Here is a 25245-nt window from a genome sequence, read left to right on the forward strand (position 1 = left end):
ATGTGAGGAAATTTTCCTCGATTTGAAAACTTTTTTATCAACCCCGCCGGTCATCCAGAAACCGGACGCACGAGAACCCATCATAGTCTACCTCGCCGTTTCACACGAAGCCGTCAGCTCAGTCTTAGTGCAAGAAATTAATTTTGAAGAACGGCCGGTTTACTTCGTCAGCCGCGCCCTTCATGGCGCCGAAATCCGATACCAGACGATCGAAAAGGTAGCCATGGCCCTCATCATTACCGCCCGACGAATGCGTATGTATTTTCAGAATCATCGGATTATTGTTCGGACAAATTACCCTATTGTAAAGATCCTCACTAAGCCAGATTTAGCCGGACGAATGATCGGTTGGACGATCGAACTATCCGAATTCCATATTCAGTACCAACCACGCGGAGCGATCAAGTCGCAAGCTCTCGCCGACTTCGCAGCTGAACTCACTACTTCTTCAGCCGAGACCGAACATTCATCATGGATCTTATATGTTGATGGCTCCTCGAACGAGAGGTCGTGCGGCGCTGGAGTTGTTTTGGAAGGCCCCGGCGAGATTGTCATCGAGCAAGCCCTCAAATTCGACTTCAAAGCTTCAAACAATCAGGCCGAATATGAAGCCATATTAGCCGGTCTACGTCTCGCTCAAGAATTAGAAATCACTAAGTTAATTTGCAAAAGTGATTCCCGGCTTGTCATCGGTCAGCTTAACGACGAATATGAAGTCCGAGAAAGCTTTTTACAGCGATACTATCACTTAGTCAAACAGTCGATGAGCACCTTTTCTGAAATTTCTATGCAGCACGTTCGACGCGATCACAATACCCGCGCGGACGCCTTGTCCCGGTTAGCAACCACGAAGTGTAAAGGAATGCATCGGTCGGTCATCCATGTTACGCTTCCACGCCCAAGCATCGACCTACAGGAATGCCTGACGACCGACACGGAATCTACTTGGATTACCCCAATCAAGCAATATTTACTCGACGGCACATGTAGTCCTCTCGGCGAAAAAACCATGAAGCTGCAGGCCGCCCGTTTTGTCTTAATCGGCGACGACCTTTATCGCCGAGGTTATACCCAACCACTCCTTAAATGTTTGACACCAGACCAAGCTTCCTATGTCATCCAAGAGTTGCACGAAGGAATTTGCGGAACTCACTCCGGCGCACGGACAATGGCTGCCAAAGTATTCCGGGCTGGATACTACTGGCCGACCGTCCAGGGTGACTGCACCAATTTCGTACAAAAATGTCTTAAATGCCAAGAGTTTGGCACTTTGTCCCATCAAAAGCCTGAGGAACTCCATTTTATATTATCACCTTGGCCGTTCGTCCAATGGGGTATGGACATCATTGGTCCTTTCGCCCCCGGTAAAGGCCAGTGTAAATTCTTACTAGTCGGCATTGATTACTTCACCAAGTGGATCGAAGCCGAGCCCCTGACTGCAATCACCGCCCGCAATGTTCAAAATTTCGTATGGAAAAATATCGTTTGCCGCTTCGGGCTTCCAAAAATCATCATCACCGATAACGGTCGGCAATTCACCGACCGAACGTTAGCTGAATTTTACGAGAAGCTCCACATCAAACACATCGCTAGTTCAGTCGAACATCCACAAACAAACGGACAGGCAGAAGCTGGAAACAAAGTTATTTTGAACGAACTGAAGAAACGTCTCGGCCCAGCAAAGGGCAACTGGACTGAAGAACTCTTAGAAGTATTATGGGCATATCGCTGTACTCCTCAGACGACTACACAAGAAATGCCGTACAGCCTAACGTATGGCACCGAAGCTATGATCCCCGTCAAGATTGGCGAACCCTCTCTCCGCCGGCAAACCCTTGATCTTGATCTAAACAAGGAAAGCCTCTCGGTCGGTCTCGATCTCATCAACGAACTCCGGGACAAGTGTAGAATTAGAGAAGAAGCATGCAAAACTCGGGCGGCCAGACGATACAACTCCAAAGTTAAACCAAGATTGTTCCACAAAGGCGACTTAGTATGGCGAATGCGGAGCAGCGCACGGAAGGAAGGAGGCAAGTTCTCCAACAATTGGGAAGGACCTTTCCGCATAGCTGATACGGCAGCCGGTGGAGCCTATTATTTAGAATATTTATCTGGGAAGGAAATACCGAGAACGTGGAATGCCACACATCTCAAATTTTATTACAGTTGAACTTTAATAATAAAAGTGCACTCTTTCCTCGCTCAGTCGGTTTTTCCCTAAGGAGGGTTTACGACCGGGAAGGTTTTAACGAGGCACTAAATTAAAATCCAAATCTCCTAGTCCTTTACTCAATTCATATCTCGTTCGGCATCAGACGTTATCGGATTTATATATACCTCGCTCGGCATCAGAATTATTACTTTTAACGTAGTCAGAATTATATATGCCTCGTTCGGCATCAGAATTATTACTTTAACGTAATAATAATTATTTATGCCTCGTTCGGCATCCGAATTTATCGGATTTATATATGCCTCGTTCGGCATCAGAATTATTACTTTTTACGTAGTCAGAATTTTATATGCCTCGTTCGGCATCAGAATTATTACTTTAACGTAATAATAATTATTTATGCCTCGTTCGGCATCAGTATTTATCGGATTTATATATGCCTCGTTCGGCATCTGAATTATTACAACGTAATCAGAATTATTTATGTCACGTTCGGCATCAGAATTATTTACTCAATCTGATGCCTCGTTCGGCATCTGAATTATTACCTCAACGTAATCAGAATTATTTATGCCACGTTCGGCATCAGAATTATTTACTCAATCTTATGCCTCGTTCGACATCTGAATTATTACCTTAACGTAATCAGAATTATTATGCCACGTTCGGCATCCGAATTATTTACTCAATCTTATGCCTCGTTCGGCACCTGAATTATTACCTTAACGTAATCAGACTTTTTTATGCCACGTTCGGCATCAGAATTATCCACTTATTTATGCCTCGTTCGGCATCAGAATTATTCACTTATTTATGCCTCGTTCGGCATCAGAATTATATTATTACCTCAACGTAATCATAATTATTATGCCACGTTCGGCATCTGAATTATTTACTCAATCTTATGCCTCGTTCGGCATCTGAATTATTACCTTAACGTAATCAGACTTTTTTATGCCACGTTCGGCATCAGAATTATTCACTTATTTATGCCTCGTTCGGCATCAGAATTATCTTATTACTAATGTAATCAGAATTATTTATGCCTCGTCCGGCATCAGAATTATCTTATTACTTTAATGTAATCAGAATTATTTATGCAAGTGTGCATTGCCCACATGTCGGGTCCAGCAATTTTCTATGCCACATTGTTCATTAACTCTTCAAAAGAGGCGTCAGGCTGTGGGCCAGGGGTCTCCCCCTCGGCCTCCTCATTTAAATTATCATCGGGGTTGATCGGCACCAGCTTTCCATCAACTATTATTTTTTCTGTCGTACTGGTCGTCCTCCAGGGGTGCTCCATGCAGGCAGGCCGCTTGTCCGATGCCTAACCGAAAATATTCTTCGCTAATGCGAACGTCCCGTCATTCCGTTAAATTTAATGTCTGACAACTCGAAAGGCACAACAATTATTACGACTCTTCGGCTTTTATTCACCTCGAGCCTGGGGGGCAAGTGTACTGGTAGGCACCGGACGAACGCACGTGGCCGACCGACCTTATACACTAAATGGAAACGAACGCACGTGGCCGACCGGCCTTATACACTAAATGGAAACGAACGCACGTGGCCGACCGGCCTTATACACTAAATGGAAACGAACGTACGTGGCCGACCGGCCTTATACACTAAATGGAAACGAACGCACGTGGCCGACCGGCCGTATACACACTAAATGTAAGGGCATTTATGTGACAAGCTAAGGTGGTTAAGATACACCTCCGAAGAATAAGGAATATGCGTTTAGAGAAGATATGTTCCCCGGGTATTCCGGAGCACGACTGACAAGACATATCCATAACCACCCTGAGCCCAAGGGATAGAAAGCCCATTAGGCAATCCTATAAATACTGTGCTCAAGCCAGAGAAAGGTACGTTTTCATTCACTTAGGAAACTGCGCTTAGAATCTCATACTTACTTGAGCGTCGGAGTGCCTTCGCAGGTACCCTCCCCCGCCCGACCGAAGTTGATAGCACGAAGGGACGACCGACCAAAGGAGACAGCAAGAAAGGACAATCGACCAGAGGAGAAGAAGATCAACACGTCAGCAATTACACCACGTCAACCGACCGTGCCTGGCCCCATCTCTCCACTCAGGTACACTTTATAATAATTTTATACTCCAAATAATTTAATATGCTTGTGATTTCTGTTATTTTACACCGAAGATGGAATTTTCTGTGCTGTGCTTTTAAGTTGCCAAGAATTTCAAAGGTGTTTTCTAGAAGTTTTGGCTCCAACCATCATGTCTTACGTCCCCTAATTAGAAATTAAGAGTCAGAATAATGATGCGCCAAATTGTCAAATAGCAACTTCCAAACTTAGTTTCTTATATAAATAAGCATGATTTATTTTATAATTAAAATTTCACTTCCTTAAATACTTCTCTGAACTTAAAAAATAAAATGAAATAAACAATTGTTTATGATGAATAAGAAAAGTAGTTAGTATCATTTAATTATATTTATTTAATTTAAAATTCTGTTTTTTAAGTATTCTTTATTGTTGTTTGGTTTAAAAAATTAAATTAAATTATTAAAAATAGCATATCTAAACATATTCTTAGAAAAACTTTTCCCTCTTAACACTTAAATCGTCTAATACTTCTTCAAATTTTCAAATGGCCTTATCAGTTTCAGCCAAATTGTTTCAGCTAATGTTCACACGACATACGTTACTTGTCGCATCCACTTTCTAATGCATCGTCTAAACATAATTGTTTTTTTTTTTAATTTGGAATGAGAAGATAGAGTTTATTTATATTTGCATGTACAAATAAAAAATAATATTTTCTCAACTAAAATAATTATTAGTAAATATATTATAATAATATAAATTAATAGTCAATAAATAGAATAAATTTGTCATTTAGTATATTTAAATGAATTTATCAATATATTATCGTTCATGTCTACATTGGCCTGATATTTATTTTAAATTTTTATTATTTTTGTAACATCTTAAATACTACTCCCTATTATAATACAATTCTACATAGTTCTATATAAAATTTAGTGATTTTCCAAATATTAATAATACCTGATAAAAGTGAGTAATCCAAAAAGTTTTAACGATTATAACCAATTTTATTATACTTTTTATTATTATGATTATTATAATTATAAATAATAATATTATTAATATCATTCATATTTTAATATTATTCATATTATTAATATTATTTAAATTACTAATACTATTAATTATTATAATAATAATATTCATATTACTAATATTATAATATTAATATTATTAATTTTATAATATTAATAGCATGAATACCTACCAATTTCAATCCGTAGATCATATTCACCAACTTTAGTTTGTAAGTAATACTCATTAACTCTAGTATGTAGATAATACCCATTAACTCTAGTATGTAGGTAATACCCACAAACTTCGGTCTATAAGTATTATCCACCAACTGACACTACAAGAAAAAATATTTTTAACAAGGATTATTTTTATTGTTTCCAGCAGTTTTAACCCTCACTAAGTGCGTCGTTACCTGCGGTTTGTTTTTCCTCTGGAAGATGCAGTGTCGTTAACAGATTACCGACGATTTTGAGTAACCCCTGGAAGTTCAAATTTTACCGGCGGTTTTGTAAACTCCCGTTATTACCAAGGGTTTGTGAAACCTCGTTATTATCAGGGGTTTGTGAAACCTCGTTACTATTAGGAGTTTCTGAAACCCCGTTATTACCAGGGGTTTAAGGGTATTTTAATATGTTTACTCCTATGGCTAGACGTGATACTATAAGGTTGTTGACTACTTTAGTGGCAAGTATCTTTTCAATTTTTTATCTGATTGTTTTTTTTTTCTTTATGATTTATTCCTCATCTAATTGAAAGGAATTGCTTCTTATAGGAAAAATCATAATTTTAACACATTTAGACACACACTGTAGTGATGGTTTACTCTTAAAGATGCAAAATTTATATGCAACATCAATTTGCATGTCTCCCTTCCAAATTGCAGGGGAAAGAAAAAAGAAAGTTTTGTTAGTCTTGGGTTGTTGAGGAGCATCATCATCATCATCATAATGAAAATATTGTAGTAGGCAAAAGTTAAGCATTTTAATTGCTAAACAAAGGAGTCAAAATTTAGATGTATCACAACTCAAAAGATAGATGTATATATAGAGGTTATAAAACACATAACAAACTCCGACAACAAATAGAATAATAATAGTCAAACAAACTATAATATATTTGTAATAAATTCCTACCTTGGAGATCTAGAGAACAATTTTTTTTACCTATCATTATATGGCTTCCATCACTCTTTGCCACAGTAACAAAATCGGCAGCAAAAATTATTTTAAAAATAAACTATTATACTTGCAATCTTAAAACACCACAATGGTTCTTAATCTTGATCATTTGTTTCATCATTAGGAACATTTTCTTGATCAAATGTCTAATATATAAAAAATAGTCATAATCAGTAGCATTTCAATTATAATATAAAATATATTAATTTAATCAAGATTTAAATATTACCGGTGATGTGTGAAACATAGCAAAATTACAAGTCAATTCTCCTTGATAGTTTTGCACCAAAAAACCATCATTGCCTTCATTTCATTAACTTGTGATGTTAATGAAGAAACCTAGTTTAGAACACAAACTTCATTTCATTAACATGTTTAATAAGAATTAAAATAAGTAAGTTCTAAATAATAAATCATGGAATTAGATTCCAATCACGAAACTATAAATTAAATGTGTTAACTGATGAAAATAACTCTTACCGTGGTGTAATGGAGAAAGATATTCCCATCCGAGTGCTCTGAACCATCCCACAACTCGATATATTTCACAACTAAAATGCCACAATCATAACTGCATAGAAGAAATAAATTTTTAACACTAAACAACAAATCAAAATATTAAGTCCAAATGAATTAAAATACATGTAAAATCAATAAAAAAAACACTATTACTATCAATACTAACTTATTTGGTTGTAGGAGAACCTTTTCTTTTATCAATGAAATTTGAGGACCACTCTTTCTAGAGAAGTCGTCAAGAATTTCGAATAGGTGTTGCAATCGATCAACCTACAACATGCAATTTAACAAGAATGATAAAAAAATTCAAACCAAATAAATTCATTATGCATTGAAGAGCATCCAACTATTCATTAAAAACGAATGGGCCACCACTTGCATTCACACAACACATTTCAAGTTGTCCTTAGAATTACAATTTGTCTAACCTACAATGAGTTCACGTCACCTAAAAAGGACATGCAAACATTTGTTTCAAAGACAACATGACATGACATAAATTTATTCATACCCTAAACCACATAAAAAAAGGGTTCACCACTTAGCTACACATATCACATTTCAAGATAACTTTAAAATAGTCACTTGTTCAACATAGTCAATGACCTCAGTGGACTCCCTTTGGAACACTTACAAAAGCAAAAAAAGGCATGCAAACACTCACCTATAACACAACATCACAATGCAAAAAGTGCTTCACAGATCACCAAATAAAAACGAATGGGTCACCACTTGTATTCACAAAGCACATTTCAAGTTGTCCTTAGAATTACAATTTTTCTAACCTACAATGAGTTCACATCACTCAAAAAGGACATGCAAACATTTGTTTCAAAGACAACATGACATGGCATAAATTTATTCATACACTAAATCACATCAAAATCAAGGGCTCGCCACTTAGCTACACATATCACATTTCAAGCTACCTTTAAAATAGTCACTTGTTCAACATGATCAATGACCTCACTGTACTCCTTTTTCAACCCTCACAAAATCAAAAAAAGACATGCAAACACTCACCTGTAACACAACGTCACAGTGCAAAAAGTGTTTCACAGGTCACCAAATAAAAACAAATGGGTCATCACTTGCCCATGTCACTGAGACTAATTCAATTCATTAACAATCACATTAAATTCTATCACCAGTAACTCAGAACACACAAAAAGAGTTCAAAACCAATCCCAAAATGGCAGAGCACAAAATACTAAACAATGAAATCCAAATTAATTCAAACTTCAAAAACCTAAAAACCACAACACCAATCATTCATGACAAAAGTTTAATACTTTCTCAATAATACAAACTTTCAAATGGAAACAAATATGCAATGACCAAGTTTCAGTCCAAGAATAATATCAATCATCAAAGAAGAGAACAACACACAACAAAAAAACTCACATATTAAAACCCTAAATAAACCCTATACCACCAAAACCCTAAACCACAAACATCCCATTTTGAACCTTAAAATGTCAGAAAACCCAAAATAAACACACTTACCTTCTCGTCGTTCCTCGCACCCCTATCACACACCACTGCAACCTAAACCCTTAACCACCGCCCCTTCGCACTACGTCGTCATCGCCCTTCGCACTACGTCTTTGGCCTGAAATTAAGTAGTTTTATTTTACTATACTTGATTATACTTCTTCGACTGTTGGTACATGTTCTTTTATTAATTTTTGGAATGATAAATGGTGTTCTACTACTCCAAAAGCACATATTGCAGGGTTATCTAATGGTATTAGCATTCCGGATACAGTTTCTTAGTTTTGGACAGGTCGTGATTGGAATATTTTGTTGTCTTTACAAAAGATGCCTCATCTTTTTAGTCATATCATGGTTAGGGCGGATCAGGATGTTCCTAATTGGATTCTAGATAAGTCTGGTCGGTTCACTCTTAAATCGGCTAGGACTTTTTTCTTGGAACCAGGAGTTTCCTGTGGTTGGGGTAAATTTATTTGGTCTTCAGATATCCCACCTTCCAAAACTCTTATCCTTTGGAAAGTTTTTCATGGGCGTCTTCCTACAGATCATCATATTCAAAATAAAGGTCTCCATATTTGTTCTATGTGTACGCTTTTGTGAAAAGCATGAGGAATCTATTCATCATTTTTTTTTGAATGCCCTAACGCTTTGTATATTTGGAGTTGGGTTCGAAAGATTTTTCCTACTTCTCATTTCTCTAATAAGGATGATCTTCTTTCTTTTATTAAGATTGATGGTAGTCCTTTGGTTAAATTGATTAAGCTTGTTGTGATAACTTTTTCTATTTGAATGTTATGGCGTATAAGAAATTATGCTCGTTTTCAGGATAAGATTGAGGTTTCTAGGGCTATTTCAGTTATTAAAGATTTAACTTGTCTAGTGGGAAAATCGTCTAAAGCTTCAATGAAGAATGATATGATGGATTTCAGTGTGATTAAGTTTTTTGGTATTAATACTCGTACTGGTAAAGTTCTTCGTCCTCTTCCTGTTAGATGGGAGTTTTCTTCACCAGGTTGGTTAAAATTAACACTACTGGGACTGCTAGGGTTTATCCAGGTCTTGCCACTTGTGGAGGTATTTTCCGTGGGAGTATGGGGGAGTTTATTGGAGCTTTCTCTGCGTTTCTTGTCATTCAGACTGCTTTTATTGCTTAATTTTATGGAGTTATATATGCTTTGGAGGAAGCACAAACGTTGGGACTTACTAATGTCTGGTTGGAATGTGACTTTGCCTTGGTTTGTGCTGCGTTTACTGCTAGGACAAATGTTCATTGGATGTTTCGTAATCGATGGAATACTTGTCTTAATTACTGTGGAAAAATCTGGTTTTGGGTTACTCATATTTTTCGGGAAGGGAATGCGTGTGCTGATAAGTTGGCTAATTTAGGATTTATTCATAGAGAATCCTTTCATTGGTATAATAGGCTTCCTTCTAGTCTGTTCTTAGAATTCTTTATTAATAGGTATAGTCTACCTATGTATCGTTTTTGTTAACATAGGGGGTTTTGGTCTAGTCCTCCCATATTTTTTTATTTTCTTTCTTTTTCTTTTTTTTAATAATACTTTTTTTCATGTGATGGCAAATGATTGTTGTTACTTGAGGTGTCAGCCCAGCTGAGATGTCAAGTAGCATAGTGATGCCTAACATGAAAGCTTTTTATAATAAAATAAAAAATACAGTTGGTAAAAACCAAAAATTGTAAATGTAAATGTGAAATTCGAAAAGTGCAGATTTGTACATGTGAAAATTTCAGTGTTGTTTTCATCAAATGATTAAATGAACACAAATGAAAGAAAACTTGTCATTATAAAATTATAATAATGTTCATATCTCATAGGTATGATAAAATTATAATAATGTTCATATCTCATAGGTATGATGTAACATAATGTTTCAAAAAAAATCAAATATTTTCTTGTACACCACGTTAGTAGTTGAAGTAGTTGCATTTCCATCTTCATCCAAAATCAATATTTTCAACACTTAGATTTCACTCTAGAAACAACAACATATAGTTGGCTATGTGTGTACTAGACGTGAAAGATAAAGACCAACTTTAGAAAGTGTTTGACACTTTTATTTATCGTCATAGCAAAGCGCAAATGTATTGGGAAATGTCTTTTTTGAAACTTAAAAGACAATCTTGAATATGAAGGACCAAGTCCATTCTAGGTACGAAATCTTTTATTACCAATGTTTTTTTTTCTATAATCAGAGTAGCATAAACATTCTTCCCAAGATCATTGACTTCCCAAGATCATTAACTTGTAACTTTGTTTCATTACATAGTTCATTTGCTTGATCAATGTTTCTTAAAGATATTATCAGTACACCAACTTTCATAAATATTATGACAATTTTTAATAACCATCATATTAAAATTGTCATCACATATATAATATTAATTTAACACCATGATTAAAAATTCATGAACATCTTGTCACTCTTATATAAATCAATCAGCTTAAATATCTTGATATTTATCAAATTGTCAAAATGTGGATGAAGTTAAATAACTAATTTATTCTCCTACTAAAATTAAAGATAATTTCATTGAATGTATTATTCATTTGTTCTACACATTCAGTTATATATAGAACTCACTTTCAAAGTACCATCACCAAAAACCTGGCTTGGAAGCTTGCGCACTATTCACATGCAGTTCCACTACAGATTGTCGAATAAAAGACAAACCGAAATAATGCACAAAAAATTGTACAATTATAATGTGGATAGAAATCTTGAAAACCCTACCATGTACCCTTACTAAAACCAACACATGCGTTTGGTTGGTAAAAGTCATCATCATGTCCAGTAATTGTTTAGAAAATTATAACTTAACAACTAGAAACCAGTTGATAATAAGTGAGAAAAAAAATTAATTAAAAATACATAATAACAAGTTATATATTATTTTGACATCATTTTTTCATTGTTTCAAATTACATCTTTTTAAAAAAATAGAAGTTATGAAATGTAAAAAGATATTTATCATTTGAAGACATGTAATTTGATGTAAATATGAAAAATTATAGGTTAACACTAATGTTGACAACTATTTTAATAATATAATAATAAATATTTGTATTTTAAATTAAAAAATAAAAAAAAGTTAATTAAAATATTATTTAAAATTGTAAAGGAGTCGTATTTTGCTTTATGACTGTCAAGGAATCCGTGCTCTGTAAGTATGTTAGTATTTTAGTTACTTTTTCTTGTTTAAAAGTATGGCTCCAAAATCAAGAGGATGTTTGATCTCGCCCAATCAAATCGGACACATGATTAAAAGATTATGATGTTTATAATTTTTTTTTCATTTTCCATCTATTTATTTTACTCCAATCGACCTAATTCTTCTTCATTCCTTCACATACACTCCTTAATCTAAACAAAACTAAGTATTAATAATAAATATTATTCAATTAGTAAAATAAATATAAATAAACTTTTAAAATAAAATTGTAATATTATTAGTTTTTAAGTAAGAGTATAAAAAAAGTTAGAATATCATTATCCATAAAATTAATATTAAGATAAAATAATAATTTATATAATTGTAAAATAAATAAAAGAATAAAATATTATAAAGCATACAACCCTAAATTAGATACATATATCTACTTCACATCTTAATAAATTAATATTTTAATAATTTTATTTTATTTCATTTTTAACTTTACAACTTGTTAAATGAATGTTTTGTTTGGAGAACGTCAAATCTCATTTTTGTTATGAAAAATATACATTGATAAGTTTAAAAATAAATAAATTTATAATAAAAAAAATAAATTGATAATTAAATATATAAAAGATATTAAAATAATAATATGGAGAATTATAATATATAAAAAAATTAGGATTTTTAATTACTCTATAAGTTAAGAAGTGGGTTTTAAGTCTAACTCAACCTTATCAAATCAGTTCAATAAAATGAGATTTGCACTAACTTATATACTATGAAAATCTCTTCATCTAATCTCTAATCAATGGATCTCCAACACTGTATAAAAAAATATAGAATTAGCAACCTCAACTTCAAATATCGAATTAGCAACCTCAACTTCTTTTATGTTATTCCTCAACTCTCCCTTACAGACTCAAGCTCTACTGCATCTATTGAGAATCTAAATGTATGAAGATGAAATCAAACCTTTCTGCTTTCCTATTGTTGTTCCTTCTCCTAGTCGGCCAATCCCTTTGCGCCAAGGCTGGTTTTCCTCCTCTTAAAAACTCCATGCTGAAGTGGCTAAAAAGGGGGAAAAAACCACCCAAGCCAGAATGGGATAGTGAAATCTATGACTTTCTCAGACAAAAGTCTTCTCCTCCACAACAAAACCAACCAACGAAAGGCTTGTCTCGAATCAAAGACTACTTTTCTAACTTTGGCTACCTTCAATCCTCTGGGCCATTCGACGATTATTGGGACCTCCAAACAGTATCAGCCATCAAGACCTTCCAACGCTCTTTCCATCTCCAAGTTACCGGCACCGTAAACAACCAGACCATTCAACTAATCTCGCGACCACGATGCGCTGTCCCCGACATGGATTTTAACTACAACTTCACCGACAACGTCTCGTGGCCCAAAGCCGGTCCCCAGTGGTTCCAAAAGAGAAACCTCACCTACGGTTTTCTTCCGGCAAGTGAAATCCCAGCCAACGCCACGAAAGTTTTCAGAGATGCATTCGCGCGGTGGGTGAATGCCACAGGGTTTTTTAACCTCACGGAGACAACCTACGATGACGCGGACATTAAGGTAGGATTCTACACTTTCACTGAAGGCGTTGATGACGACTTGTTTGGCTTAAGCTTTATAAGGGAGAAACCTCCGTCTAACAAGAAGACAGCGGAGATACGTCTGAACGGGAACATGTACTGGGCGCTGCCCAGTGAAAATGATAGCTTGTCTTGGGAGGATGGAATTCTGGACTTGGAGAGTGTGGCGATACACGAGATAGGACATTTACTTGGACTTGACCACTCTTTCATGAATGAGTCTGTTATGTACCCTTACGTATTGTCATCACAGCAACGAAAGATAGAACTCTCCAATTCTGACAAGAACAACATTCTGCAACAACATAGTGGTGCCAAGTCTGGTTATTGTGGAAGTTGGGAAGTGCTAGTAATTACCACCTTGTCTCTGGGATTTGGTTATATGGTGCTTCTAGCTTGATTGTGGATTTAGGAGCTTATTGGGAATAATAATATGTTATGAGATTAGTTAATGGTTGTTACCGCAAATGTGTTCGGAGAATGATGTAGTGAAAATTTCGAAATTATTTCACAATTCAATTTTCCATTCATACACATACAGTAGAATTACATATAGGTTAAAGACGAATGTAACTCACTCTGTCTCGTCGTTTAATTTGATATTTCAAGTTAGAAACAATTAGTATTATATTTAGTTGCTTTGAGAAATATATAGATGTCACTCTAAAACATTAGAGTGGGTGATGGGGAATTTTTCAAGAGTATTAATTACTTACAAAATCTTCTTTTAGTTAAATATACATTTACTCGTAACTAAACCAATTTATATCAATAATGTAATAAACTTGATTTTTGTTTTATTAAAACAACTTATATAATCAATTTTTTAAAAATATATTTTTTTAACGAAAAATTTAATGAAAAGAATATTAAAAACACTAAAAAAAATTTGTTATTATCTACTAATAATTACTTATTGCATATTTGGATTCATAGATAAATTAAGACTTACATACGAATTTTACTTAAAAATTATTATGCATAAAATGGAGTTACTTACGAATTTTATCTTATATAATAGTGAAACAATTTGGCAGAAAAAATTTATAAATAAAATTCATAAAAAACTATTACCTGCGGACATATTCGTATTTAGTATCCATAAATAATAATTTTCCCTCAAAATTTACAAAAAATTGCATACGAATTTTTACGTATGAATTTTATCTATGGAGATTACCAACAAATTTATCTATAAATAATTACTTGCGAATTTAAATTTGTAAATAATTTCCTACAAAAAATACCTACATATATTAATATTATTATTAGTATTATTTATAGATATTATCTATGGATTTATATTCATATATAATTACTTACGAATTTAAATACGTTTTTTTTATCAACAATGAATAAATAAATTAAGGGGACATTTCAGGGGTGTCTCAACCCTTTTACAACCAAACACTCAAAGCCTAGATCTTTGGTACTTGCTTTGAGAAAGACCAGAATTGCCTTGAATTAAAACTCAAGGAAACTCAAGGCAGCAAGCTATACATTCAATTACAGAGCCAAAAACAAAGAAAAACCAAAACCAGCAGGTACCATAATTCAGATTCTACATCTCAAAACCTTTTTGCATCCCTTGTGGGTTTACAAAAAGAAGAAGTTGTAGTTGGCCTCAATAGTGATAAGCCAGCTAAATTGTGGGTTGTTCAGGTTGAGATTGAAGAGAATGTCAATGATAATGGTGATGATATTGTGCAAAGCACTAGAAAGCCAGGGAGGCCACCTAAGGGGGTTGTTAAGGTCAAAAAAACTACTAAGGAAGTTCAATCCAAAAAGTTGCAATGAAGGTTTCTTGCTTTTTCTGGAATGTCAGAGGCCTGGCCAACCAAAAAATTGTGAAAATGTTGTTTAATTTACTTAAACAACATAAACCACTTCTTGTTTTCGTTCTTGAACCCATGATGCCTTATATTGATGTTTTGGTTGCTCTTTTCAAAACTTTTAATCTGCATTTGGTTGTTAATTCTTCTATCACTAATAAAACTACTGAGCTTTGGTGTTTGGTTGTCCCAAATCTTGTCCAAAATTTCTTGGTTAACTCTCAATTCATTTTTGTAAATTGTCTTTTGCATGATAAATGCTTTAACATAGCAGGAGTTTATGGAGCTAACACATACTCGATTAGAAGACATATGTGGACTCCTTCACTGACCCTTGGTGCATCTTGGGGAGTTTTAATGTTGTTCTCTCAGTTGATGATTACAAAGGAGGGGTTTCTCCTAATCAAGTTTCTTGTAACGAGTTCCTTGATTGGACCAATAGTAATAATCTTACTAATATGCCTTTCTCTGGCCCTTGTTACACTTGGAGTAATGGGAGGAGAGGTTTACAGATAATTGATAAAAAGTTTGATAGAGCTTTATGTAATGAAGAGTGCCTTGATGAATGGTCCTCTTGTACTTATCAAGTTTTTGTTAAAAATTGTTCTTATCACTCCCTTATTCTTGCAAATCTTTCTTAGTAATTATTTACGTAAGGCTAGCTCTTTTAGATTCTTTAATATATGGCTTTAGGATAAAATGTGTGTACATCAAAAGACAAATCCACCGAAACCTCCTTACATCAAAATACAAATCCATTGAAACCTCCTTACAGATTCATCAGTTTCATTCATTAGTTTCTTGTAGTTTCTACTTAGTTTCTCATCAACAACATCATCATTGTTTACTTTTCAAATTTAACCTCCAATTTCCAAATTAGAATATAAGTCATTCGACTTAACAGTGTAGAGTGTCCTTCAGAGAGGATGGGCCAAGAGAGCCATCAACAGAATGTTGCAAGATAATGCAATGAACCGCGGAGGGAGAGGCAGGGTGGGGAAGAAATACTGGAGAGGGGCGATGGAACGTAAACAACATTCTTCATCAAACTCTTCTACCACGTTCTTTTTTTTTCAAACTTTCCGGATAGTCATGGTGAATATGATATGCTCAAGTTGTTCCAGAGGTGGGCAAGGGTCAAAGAAGTGTTCATATCCAGGCGTCTGAATCGGTGGGGCAGAAGGTTTGGTTTTGTTAGATTCTTCAATGTCGACAATGCAGTGAGCCTGGAGAGGGATCTAGACCGTTGTTACATTGGTAATAGGAAGTTGTATGTTAACCTACCAAGGTATCATAGAGATGGGCATGAACGTAAACGTGTTGAGCCTAAAGAGTTTAAAGGGTTAAGAAGCGGTGGGGATGTCCACCCTAATGGGCAGAGGAAGGGAAAAGAGGTGTGGAGGGAAAAAAGTGGGAAGGAAGGTCATATGAATGGAAATGTTACCCAATCATATGCAGATGTAGTTAGAAAGAGAACACAAGACCAGTGGAGGGGCCCGAGCCTAACGACCAAAGTGTTAACTTTGCCATGGATGACCAACAGTTTGGTTGGTCGTATGACAGCCGAGCTTAATTTCGAGCTTCTACAGGAATAGTGTTTTAAGAGAGGAATGAACATGTTTATGGTAAGATATCTGGGGGATAACCTTGTCCTTATGACCCCTAAAGCAGAAGAACGAATCGAAGACATTGTCAAGCTAAATAATGAATGGTTCGAGTGCATTTTCGAAGATATTAAACCGTGGACAGCTTCATGTGTAGCAGGTTACAAAATAGTGTGGGTTAGGTGTTATGGGTTGCCTTTTGTGGAACAAGGAGTGTTTATCGAAAGTTGTAGGGGAAGTCGCAACTCTGGTGGATGTTGATGAAGCCACGCTAGCATGGGAATACTTAGAGTATGCACGGATTCGGGTGCGCGTGTTACAGTCATCAAAGGTAGAGATGTCTAAGGGGTTTAGGATTAATGGAGTTGTGTATAATATTAACATCATGGAGGAGGTGGTGTCCTATGGAGGAGTCGAACCTGTATGCAAGTGTGCCCTTAACCATGATAGCTCATCAGATAGTGTCTCATCAACAGAAACCTTTATTGAAAATACAATTTTTTCTGTTGATTCGAGCAACCTAGAGGGTGGGGATGAAGGGGGAATTGGAGGCGGCCGAAGAAGATCGACAGAGAAGGAAGCGGTGGGTCAACGGCAGGGACAAAGAAAGCACAGGAAAATGAATGTTCAGACTGTGTGGAGGGTTGTCAGAGAAAGAGGGATTTACCTTTCATAGGAAAGGAATTGTGTAAGCCGGATTTACCTGTAGATGGGTCAGCTTTGTCTGCAAATCAAAAAATATTTGATGCATATGCACTTATTCAAAAATCCTTGGCTAATTTAGTAAAGGTGGTGGGGATATCAAGTAATTTGAATTCCAGGTCCAAATTAATAGAGGCCCACTTCAGGGAAAGCTGCCAACAAGCCCATTTGGGAAACAAGGGTGATTGCGGGTGAGGGGTAGGAGCAGTTGCGGGACGTGTTTGGAATATGGAGGCAAGTGGTAATCAACCGACGGCGCGTGAAAATACGAGGTATACGTTCTCTGCGACTGTAAGCAACAAAGAGGACAACAACATTGCTATGGTGGAAGGCGATTGTAAGGGAGTGCAAAAAGGGAATAAAGAAGCTTTCGACCAAGACGGGAAAGAGGAAGAACAAGAAGGAACAGGGGAAGTTTCTAGTATGGCTGATTCGCAAAAGAGAAAGGACAAGTCGCAAACTCTGTTAGAAGGAAGCGTTCCAAGAACCCAACCGTTAGCAGAGCAAGTAATTGAGATTACTGAGGAAATAAGAATGAAAACGACTCTGAATTTGCCATGCTCGTTGGTTGTAGAGGATACGAACTTGGGAAGCAGATGTGAAACACCTCTCCGTCGGAGAAAGATGAAAGGGCTCCGCGACTTGGTGGAGTCAAGTACCCATCTAAGGAGGTCCGTAAGGCTGAGTGAGAAGTCATCGCAAGTAAGGAAGGGTTTGCTCGCCAGAGAAGGTTCGTTATCTATGCCAATATCTGATGGGGATATCAAAAACTACAATTCTCATCTTCGGAAGAACGAAATTAGGGAGGAACCGACTAAGTTATGGGATCAAGGAAAACAGATTGGGTTAGTCTGTCGTGGGGAAGAAGAGGAGGTGATTCAAGAATACCAATGCATGGAAGACAGAGATTTGGAGTTAATGAAGAGCATAGCGGGGGGTAATCTAAATGGTTTTTTATGTTGATTTTTAATATGAATATAAGAGGACTGGGGGGAGGAATAAAAGTAAGATATATGAGGCAGTGCATATCTTCAGAGGAAGCAGAGTTTGTGTGCCTTCAGGAAACAAAAACAGTGGAAGTCACGGATGCTAGATGCTTTTCGTTGTGGGGGGACAACAAAATTGGATGGATTCATAATGGAGGGGTAAATGGCAGTGGAAGTCTTCTCTCAATGTGGCATAAAGAAGCTTTCGTCTATGAGAGTCATTCCTTGGGTAAGGGCTACATAGCTACAATGGGTATTCATGTGAAATCAGCCCAAAGGTGTTGTGTGGTAAATGTTTATGTCGCATGCAACCTGAGAGAAAAGAAACTTCTTTGGGAGGAACTATCAAGTTACAAAATGGCCTCTCAGATCGAAGTGCGGTGCTTTTGTGGAGATTTTAATGCAATTAGAAGTAGGAATGAAAGGAAAGGGGTGGACGGGGGGATTTTTCCAGTGAGATAAAGGGCTTTAATGAATTTATAGAGTCAAACCTGTTACTAGATGTGCCTATTATGGGGAAGAAATACATGTGGTTTAAAGCAAACGGTATGGTGAAGAGTAGGATTGATAGAGTCTTAGTCTCCGAGGAATGGTTGCAGAGATGGCCTATGTGTAAGCAATATGTCCAACGGAGGGAAGTTTTGGATCATTGTGCTTTGATGATTAAGTGTTTAGATAAGGATTGGGGTCCCAAACCTTTTAGATCTATTGATGGTTGGTTTTTAGAGAGAGGCTTTTTGGGGATGGTGGAGGATAAGTTGAGGTCCTATGAGGGCCAAGGAAATGTCATAAAGGTGCTCAAGGAGAAGTTTAAACTTCTTAAAGTGGATTTAAAAGTATGGAATAAGGATGTTTTTGGGAACTTGAATTCTACAAAGCAGTCCTTATTGCAGGACATTGAGAATCTGGATTGCCAGGACAGTCAAGGATGTTTAGATGAGAGTCAGAGGAAGCTTAGATCAAACTTGGTAAGGAGGCTTTGGGAGAATGATGCAAAGATTGAATCCCTTCTACGTCAAACGACTAGAACCAATTGGCTCAAATATGGTGACTCCTGCACAAGGTTCTTTCACTCATCATTAAGATGGAGAAGACTAAGGAATGAAGTAAAGGGTGTTAATGTAAGGGGTGTGTGGTGTGAGGAACCATGCACAGTTCGGCTTGAAGCAAAGAAACTGTTTGAATCCAGATTTAAAGCAACGAAGGACTTTGGAGTGAGACTTGATGGGGTTGAGTTTAAATTTTTATTACCAGAAGTAAGCCTGAGTATGATTGAGGTCTTCAGTGAGGAAGAAATTAAGGAAGTTGTATGGCAATGTGAGGGTATGAAGAGTCTTGGCCCGGACGGCTTCAATTTCAACTTCATTAAGAAGAGTTGGAATAGTCTTAAATCTGATTTTGTAGCAGCGTTGGAGTGCTTTCATGAAACATGTGTGATCCCGAAGGGGTGCAATGCTTCATTCATAGCATTAGTACCTAAACTACGGGACCCTTGTAACCTCCACCAGTTTAAACCCATCTCTTTAGTGGGTGTCATTTACAAAGTCATCTCAAAAGTTTTAGCTGGGAGAATAAAGAAAGTTCTACCTGCTCTTATAGATGGTAGTCAATCAGCTTTCATAGAAGGAAGAGGTTTGGTAGATAGTGTACTTTTGACAAATGAGGTGATCAAAGATATTAGAAGGAGGGGGAAGAGGGGTTTGTGCCTGAAGGTAGATTTTGAAAAGGCATATGATTCAGTCAGATGGGATTTCCTGTATGACATGCTTAGTAGGTTGGGTTTCCATAATGTATGGATAAAATGGATTAGAGGATGCATGGAATCAGCCACAATATCGGTGCTTGTCAACGGGAATCCCATGGAGGAGTTTAAACCTACTAGTGGGTTAAGGCAGGGCGATCCCATGGCACCTTTTCTTTTTATAGTGGTGGCAAAAGGCCTTGTTGGACTTGTTCGACAAGCAATGAAAGCTAATCTTTTGTTCGAAGTTAAGGTTGGAAACAAGGAGGTAGAGGTGTCTTTTCTCCAGTTTGCAGATGACACTCTTTTCTTTTGTGAGGATTCATGGAGCAATGTGGTAGTAATGAAGTCCATCTTAAGGGGTTTTGAGTTAGCATCAGGTCTGAAGATCAATTTCCACAAATCAAGTCTAGCAGGTGTAAATGTGCAGTCTAATAATCTTCTTTGTTATTCAAAGTTTTTGAATTGTAATCATTTGGGAACACCTTTCAAATACCTGGGATTAGAAGTGGGAGGGAATCCAAGGAAGAAGTTGTTTTGGGAACCTGTTCTAAACAAACTCAAAGCAAGGCTAAGTGTGTGGAAGGGGCGGTTCTTATCAATGGCAGGAAGGACGTGTGTTATCAAATCTGTTCTCAATGCAATACCTCTTTTCTATCTCTTAGTTTTCAAAGTATTCAAAGGCGGTTTTTGTGGGGTTGGGGCAAGGAAAATAGACCTATTGCATGGGTAAGTTGGGAAGACCTATGTAAACCGAAAGAGGAGGGAGGGTTGGGGTTAAAATATATTAGAAAGTTCAACTTTGCCCTCTTAGCAAAGTGGAGATGGAGGTTTATGTCTCAAGACAAAGGGAAGTGGAAGGAGGTGGTAGAGTCAACGTATGGGGTGGAACTAGTATGTCCCCATCTACCAGTAAAATATCAATCTTGGTGGTGGAGAGATCTAGTAAAGGTGTGTAGGGAGGGAGGTGGAGAAGGATAGTTCTAGAAGGACGTACATTGGAAATTAGGTAGGGGAGACAAGGTTAGATTTTGGGAGGATGTGTGGATTGGTGACACAAGCCTCAAATTCTTGTTACAGAGACTGTATTCCTTGTCGGTTAATCAGGAGTACAAAGTTGAAGATGTAGGGGTGTGGGAAGGTTCGGAATGGAAGTGGAGGCTAGAATGGAGACGTGATAGATTTGAGTGGGAATCGGAGTTGGAAGCAAATCTACTTGAATATCTTGTAAGGGCTGATGTAAAGAGAACCAAGAATGATATTCGAGTATGGGGGACAGAGGAACTGGAGACGTACTCAATCAATGTAGCTTATAAAAACCTATCTAATGGAACCGGAGGAACATACCATGCAACTTTTGAGTCACTTTGGAAAGCTAAAGCGTTTCCCACTATCTTGTCAACAACTTGGAGGGTGTTTGTAAATAGGATCCCAACTAGGGAGGCGTTGAGTAGAAGAGGAGTTCAGATGAGTTCTGTAGCTTGTGTGCTATGTGAAGTTAAGGAGGAATCCTGTAAGCATTTGTTCTTAGAATGTGTATATGCACAGCAGGTGCGGTCCTTATGCTTGAATGGTTAGGTATTACGTTAGTCCAACACAACGACCTTAAGGACCACTTTGTGAGTTTCCACATAGCTCAAGCCAATAGCAAGCAAAATTTGGTCTTGAAAGGAATTTGGGCTGCTATTGTGAGGTGTATTTGGGATCAGAGAAACTCAACTCTATTTAAACAAGAAGTAGTTGATGCTGAAGAGATTCTGCAGATGGCACAACTAAAGTCGTGGTTGTGGATGAAGCATAAAGCTGCTTTTCATTCTCATTCGTTTGCGGATTGATTGCCGTTTGTTTGCATAAAAAGCATAAAGTAGAGGGGCACCTCTCTGCAGGCTGAGGGCGGTATGGGAACATCTAAAAGGAGAGGAGGTAATTGAGTGTGGGTGAGTATGAATGAGCAAAGAGGTTTCGGAAAATTGGAAAGAGGTCTGCCATAGCTTCTGCAGGTCAGCTGGTCCTTGGATGTAGTTATAAAGAGCAAGTTTAGTGGACTCGTGGGGGCTTGTTTTTAGTATAGATTTTTCTATGATGTTTCAGACCCCTAGGGTGCACCTTGGAGGAGATGGTACGAATGGGATGCACAGTTCTACCAGATGAGTACATCACTTGTTCCTGGAGGGGCCTTGCTTGACATGGGTGGGAGGTGTTCACACCAGGAAGCTTTGAGAGTAGCAGCTGGACGTTGTGGAGGTTAGAGCACATTGTTGCTGCAGATGTGGCTACTGCTGTGATACAAGTATGTTTAGCGGATTCAATGGGGTTGGTAGTTATATGGTGGTCTGCAATTAAATAATGATGAAGTCATAACCCCATTTTTTAAGGCAGATGTTAGTAGAATTAGGGGTAGCAGAAGAAGTACATGGAGAAGTTTCAGTTGTGACTAAGCAGCTTTAAGGGTTTGGTCCAAATAGACCATCAATTGTTCTGTTTAAACAATGCTTGATGAAAGGTATGGAAGTGACTTGGCTGCCAGTAGTGTTGATTCTGGCTGGAGTTAATGGCTGGTATGGTGGTTTGCTGAAGCTAATAACACTGGTTGGCTGGTTCTGTCAGCTGAATATGTTGGAGTTACTGGATGGTTTTAGGGGTGATGGTTACCCTGTGTGCTGGAGGTCCTGGTTAGATGCAAATCAGAGCGTCTAATGAGAGGAAAATGCAGGGCAGATTTCTTATGCCTATGGTGGACTGCTGGTTTGTGTTAGGATCCCTAGATGGTGTTTTCTTGTGATGTTAAAGCTGAGTTGGGAAAGTGTGGTAGGATGTTGCTCCCAGCGTGATCCAATGAAGTGGAACTAGCAATTGTCTCCTTTATGTGGATGTTGTGTTGATGAGACACATATACCTTATATAGGGGTTGTCTTGAAGGAAAGCTAGTGTTGGAGCAAGTCCTAAGAAATTATCAGTAGCCAGAATTTTTTTAGCTAACATTGTTTTGTAGTCTATGCAGGTACAACATAATCCAAATGCTGGAATGTAGGGTGCTATAAACTGAAGTGTTGGTGCTCTCAGATACCTAAGTGGTTGTTGTCGTTAAAAATGACTCTGATGGCAGTTGCGACAGTCCAAGGAAATTTTTATCCAAGGCCAAATCAGAGTGTGCAACAAGTTCTACAATTCTTTATTATCTGGTATATGGTTTGATCTTGCCTTTTGGTTTTAGGCATGTTTTTCGGCTGATATAATTGAAGTTGTGGTTTCCTGGAAATAGACTTAGGATGCAGGAGGAATGTATTTTCTGGGTCGTGTTTGCTTTGGCCAAAGAACCTCATGTCTCACATGCTTAAGGCTATGTTTTAAGGATTTACAAAAGCAAATCGACAAAACCTATAATGGAATTGAAGGTCATCACCCCTGTGCTGTAAAAGAATTATGTAGGAACAAAATAGTGATCATGACATGAAGTAAGAAAACCTGGGAATGGCTTGCAGTAGAGACTGGGGTTACCGTGGGCATTTTCGAATATAATCAAGATGCAGATGGCCTAGTCATGTTGTAAAGGGATGGGAGGGAGTTCTTTTCTCATATTCAAACAGTCTATTTTCTGCTAGTGTATGTGCTAACCAAATTTCCTTGGTTTGGGAATCCTTTATAGTTTAAGTTTTCTAGTGTTAAGTTCTCCCTTAACTCTGCTTTGTATTGTTGTTTGTTTAAACTATGAGGGTCTTATGTATAAGAGTTGGGACACCCCTTAAGTGTCTCTTTTTATTCTATTAATTTATTGCTGATAAAAAAAAGGATAAAATGTGTGTGGAGCTTATTATTCATGATTTTTGGAAAAATACTGTTGTTGGTTGTCTTATGTATATTTTGCAACATAAATTGAAAAAGTTAAAAATTGAGCTCATACGCTAGAATAAAAATTCTTTTGGTAATGTTTAGAAGGAAATGTTTCTTAAATAGAACACCACACAGGTCATTAAAACTCTTATTTCCCACGAGAATACTGTTAAAGAGGAGCTTGATCATGCCCTTCATTGTCAATACTTGTTCTTGAAAGAGAAGGCTTTGGTTTAAAGATGGGGAGAAAAAACACTATTTTTTGACCATTTTTTTCCATGTGGTGGTCAAAAACAAAATAATTCTAGTTGTTAATTGAGGATCCTAAGCTCATTGAGGAGCCTATTTTGGCTTTTTACATAAACCTCTATGCTGATTTTAATCCTAATGATCACATTGATGGTAATATGAGTGATTTTATTGGTACATATGTTCCTTCCATGGTTTCTTCTGTGGAAAATAATATATTGACCAAATGTCGAGATGATTTGGAAATCAAGAATGTTGTTTTTGATCTTAATGGTAATAGTGCCCCTGGTTATAATGGCTTTGGTGGTGTTTTCTATCATTCTTGTTTGGATATTATTAGGACAGATTTTTTAAAAATGTTCAGCAATAGTAATACGGTCTCCCTTATTCCTAAAATTCAAGGTGTTGCTTCCATTAAATATTTTAGACCCATTGATGTGGCTAATTTCAAGTTTAAGATCATTTCCAAAATACTGAAAGATAGACTTGCTATGGTGGCTTCCAAAATCATTTCTTCTAATCAATATGGGTTTGTGAAGGGCAGACAAAGTCAAGATTGTATTGGTATTTTTTTCTCAGGCTATTAACATGCTTTCTAAAAAGGTCAAAGGTGGTAATGTGGCTTATAAAGTTTATATTCATAAAGCCTTGATACTCTAATTTGGAATTTCTTATTGCTGGTATTGAAGCACTTTGGATTCCATCATTCATTTGTCAGTTGGATTAGTACAATTCTTAAATTAGCTATGCTTTTTATTAGGATAAATGGAAGTTTTATGGGTTTTTTTCCTTGTAATAGAGATATGAGAGACAAGGTGATCATTTATCTCCCTTACTTTTCTGTCTTGCGGATGAGGATTTGAGCAAAGGAATTCCTAAGCTTGTGAATGATAAGAAGATTTTGCATATGGCTAGTCCTAAAGGTTATATCACTTCTTCTCATATTTTATATGTTGATGATATATTTGTTTTTTGTAGGACGGATAATAAGTCTCTTAAAAATTTGAGTATTTTTCTTCAAAAATATGGTGATTTTTCTTATCAATATGTGAATAATTCTAAA

The 25245-nt window shown here is 36.7% G+C and overlaps 3 protein-coding genes across 3 annotated transcripts; all 3 read left to right on the forward strand.

Moving 5' to 3' along the window:
- Window positions 1-12495: 12495 nt before the first annotated feature.
- LOC137810680 (metalloendoproteinase 5-MMP-like) lies at window positions 12496-13771 on the forward strand. The gene has a single exon (XM_068612066.1). The coding sequence runs from the start codon at window positions 12594-12596 to the stop codon at window positions 13635-13637; it is 1044 nt and encodes a 347-aa protein (XP_068468167.1). The 5' UTR covers window positions 12496-12593; the 3' UTR covers window positions 13638-13771.
- Window positions 13772-16175: 2404 nt separating this feature from the next.
- Window positions 16176-16664, forward strand: LOC137809049 (uncharacterized). The gene has a single exon (XM_068610190.1). The coding sequence runs from the start codon at window positions 16176-16178 to the stop codon at window positions 16662-16664; it is 489 nt and encodes a 162-aa protein (XP_068466291.1).
- Window positions 16665-20926: 4262 nt separating this feature from the next.
- LOC137809050 (uncharacterized) lies at window positions 20927-21937 on the forward strand. The gene is made up of 3 exons (XM_068610192.1): window positions 20927-21053; window positions 21112-21615; window positions 21681-21937. Exons 1-3 carry the CDS (start codon window positions 20927-20929, stop codon window positions 21935-21937), a joined length of 888 nt encoding a protein of 295 aa, XP_068466293.1.
- The last annotated feature ends 3308 nt before the right edge of the window (window positions 21938-25245 follow it).

Source organism: Phaseolus vulgaris, chromosome 2 (genome assembly GCF_000499845.2).
Source record: "Phaseolus vulgaris cultivar G19833 chromosome 2, P. vulgaris v2.0, whole genome shotgun sequence".
NCBI lineage: Eukaryota > Viridiplantae > Streptophyta > Magnoliopsida > Fabales > Fabaceae > Phaseolus > Phaseolus vulgaris.